The sequence below is a fragment of the Buceros rhinoceros genome, unplaced genomic scaffold, assembly GCF_000710305.1.
Source record: "Buceros rhinoceros silvestris isolate BGI_N320 unplaced genomic scaffold, ASM71030v1 scaffold30528, whole genome shotgun sequence".
Lineage (NCBI taxonomy): Eukaryota > Metazoa > Chordata > Aves > Bucerotiformes > Bucerotidae > Buceros > Buceros rhinoceros.
The window spans coordinates 3,514-6,817 of NW_010426771.1; the positions used below are offsets into that span (position 1 = coordinate 3,514).

At 40.1% G+C, this 3,304-nt stretch overlaps 1 protein-coding gene across 1 annotated transcript in view; it reads left to right on the forward strand.

Annotated features, from left to right (window-relative positions):
- The first annotated feature begins 2,039 nt into the window (after positions 1-2,039).
- The window catches only part of SBNO1 (strawberry notch homolog 1 (Drosophila)), a 25,135-nt gene continuing 23,870 nt past the window's right edge, over positions 2,040-3,304 (forward strand). Inside the window, exons 1-2 of the mRNA XM_010141641.1 lie at positions 2,040-2,167; positions 2,825-2,929. Coding sequence (XP_010139943.1) covers positions 2,042-2,167; positions 2,825-2,929 — 231 coding nt within the window. The 5' untranslated portion in view covers positions 2,040-2,041. The remainder of the gene's footprint in view (positions 2,168-2,824; positions 2,930-3,304) is intronic.

Genomic DNA, 3,304 nt, shown 5'->3' on the forward strand with positions numbered 1-3,304 from the left:
GTTTTAGTCATGCCCTCTTTTGGAGCTGGTGTGATGAAAACTACATGCAGACAGAAAAAAAAATCAGTTATGTCAGTATTTGTACATTTAGATATTTTTGTTTATTTGATCGTGTTGAGCAGAGGTGTTGCACTGTGTGGAAGAGTGCTCATGTCTCTTTCCCAAATCGATGCTGTAAAGAGTTTCGGAGCCGCTAGTTTGACGAGGTAACTGGTGTTAATTCCCATTCTGGAGAGAAATTCACCTGCAGTGGCTGCTCTGAAGTTCCTAATTTCAAAAGAACTGATAAACTAAAACTTCATCTGCAGGTTTACTGTTTCTCCTCTCACCTGATTCTCATCTGTAAACAATGCTGTAAGCTTCTGAACTTAAATCTGATGCTTGCTGGTAGTATTTTAGTCTGATTAAAATTATGGCTTTATTCTCCCAAATAACCTATATGAGTAGTTCCCTTTTTTGAGGTGGGAGGCTTAATCCTTTTGAAAGGTAAAGTTAACAGTCTGTTCTTATTCATTTTTCTTGACCCATTCAAGGTTCTAGGAGACACACTAGTGGGAGGTGACATCCTTTGAAGGAGCTGCCGTGTTAATTAAATCTGCTAGATGTCTTAATATTTCATTACATCTTCTGTGCCTGATAAGTACAAACCAGGCCATTCTGCCAATTTATCTGATCACCTCAAATGCCTTTAAAAAAAAAAAATCTAGTTCTGGCACAGCAAGTGGTGTTTAATGAGATTGTGCTTGGTCAGTCTCACCAATTGTTACTTGTTGCTTTGGTATTCTTTTGGGCAAGACAGTCATTGATGCTTAAAAGTACGTCTTCCCGTTGTCCCAGTACCTGACATCCACTACTTCAACCACATTGCCACCATCTCAGTATTAGTCCACTGAAAGAAGATTTCTCCCTGCTATGGGACAGAATAAAACTAGGCAGAATAAGAATTAAGTGCCCGAGGCTTAGCTTATTACCAGAATTACCTGTTCTGCCAAACGTGCACAGTAATGTGTGTGACTAGCCAGCTGGATGGGCTGAGCTGTGCGTGTAGAGAAGGATCAGCGAAGGTTTTGGAGTCTGTGAATGAGTGTATCTAAAATGCCAAGAAATATTTTTTGTCTTCTTATGTGCTTTGGAGTAGGTGTTCAGCTTTGTTAGTTTTTGATGTTGTGTTGGCAGTGGGTGTTACAGGGGGTGTGGGGAAGTGAAATGAGTTTCTCCTGGAGTTGTATCTTAGCATATATAAGCAAGAGCTCAGTATATGGTCTCATTTAATTTTTGTCTTGGCACTGGGGCAAGTGGGCTTGCTTCTGGAGCAAAACAAGTTATCTTCCCTCTTTATCTTAAAGCTTATTTAAAAAGCCAAACACTCTGTAAGTTCTTACACTATCGAGATAACTTTTTGAAATTAATTTTGCTTGTCCTACGCGTAAAGGAGTCTGTGACCTGGTGTTGTGTCCTATTTAATACATAGTTAACATAGTGTAATAGTGGAACTTTTGTTCTTTCCACTATGCAAAACCAAAATTTCTCTGATGAATGAATTGCCACCTAATGTAATGGCAAGCAAGAACCTTTTTATCGCTAACTTGTTGTTACAAGATAAACTAAATGAGTTTTAATTGTGCTTCCCTCATGCCGTGTGCTTCGCTGACAAAGACGTAGCATTAGCATAATACAGTCTCACCATTTCTGCCTTTTGGTATTTCTTGTAATGCTTAAAAATGCATCTCGAGGAAGACTAGAAAAGGCATTTTTTTGTCTTTTTAAGTTGACGGGGATGATAGCATTTTGTGTTGTAAACTATTTCATTCTTGCTTCTAAATGTGGAGGCTACATTGAAAAGATCTTAAGAAACAAAACAGAGGAAAAATCTACAAATGAACAAAAGAGCCAGAGCAGATCTAGAAAGTGAAACTGTGTATGGAGGAGGCTGCACCATGTATGCCTTAAATCCAGCAAAGGAGCTGTAACTGTGAGTGTGTGTGCACAAAATATATCAAAATGAAATGTAACTTTTATTCATGCTTCTAATTTTTTAGAAATGGTGGAGCCAGGACAAGATCTGTTGCTTGCTGCTTTGAGTGAGAGTGGAATCAGTCCAAATGATCTGCTTGACTCTTCAGACATGGCTCTTGGAAATACAGCACCAACTCCAGCTGTTCAGCAGGTTAAAACAAGAACATAGTCGTTCGCTATGGGACATAAAGGCTTTTACGTGATGTATGGTGGAGGGAGGTGTGGCGTCCATAGCAAATGGTTAAAGGATGTGGAGTTTTCATTGATTCCTTGTTTTGTAGTACTGAGATTAGAAAATGATTTGCTAATTAATTTTTAACATTTATTCAAGAAAAGCAATCTGAAATACACTATTTAGGTCAGTATAAACATAAATATTCTTAACTCCTGGACATGAAATGGGGGCAAGCTGTCATCAATGGAGAACTTTTTAACATCACTGGAGTCTAGCTGCTTTCCTATAAAATGTACAAAAAGTGTAGTACGAGGTGGTGTTTAAGCTCCATGACAGCATTCAGTCTGCACAACCAACCATTTCAGCCATAGGCTGGCAACAGTAGTGTGTTAACAGTGACAGCACAAAACTAACTACACTTTCACCACAGTTAACTAACATGGTATTGTATGTTTAACTTTTTTGAATGTGAAATCAACTGCTTGATGCTCTTTATTTTCAGTGAAACCTTTGTTCATGAGCACAGTTAAGGACTTTCCCATTAACTTCTGTTCTGTGGGCGGATATTTAGTCTTAAGGTTTTTTCTCTGCTAATGTGAGTGTTTCCTGATGCCTGCTTTCTTTCCTCTGCAGTCAGTGCCACTTAGTGCATTAGAACTAGGCTTGGAGACTGAGGCCACAGCTGCTGTGAAACAAGAGCCAGAGACTGTATCAACTCCAGCCTTATTAAATGTTCGGGTAAGAACTGGTGCTGCAGGATTTTGTACGTGTGGTGGGTTAATCATGGCTGAGTGCCAGGTGCCTCCTAAGCTCCTCTATCACTCCCCCTCCCCAGCTGGGTGGGGGGAGGAAAAAAGTAGGACAAAGGGTTGTGGGTCAAGGTAAGGACAGGGAGATCAGCAACTACTGTCGCAGGCAAAACAGACTCAACTTGGGGAAATTAATTTATTGCCAGTTAACAATGGAGTACGATAATCAGACACAAGAAGAAATCTAAAAAGTCCTTCTCCCTGCCCCTCCCTTCTTCCTGGGCTTGCTCCTGACATCATCACATGTTGCCTTTGCCACTCCTTCCTCCTCATGCTCTTTCACTGCTCACGAGGCTCCATTCCA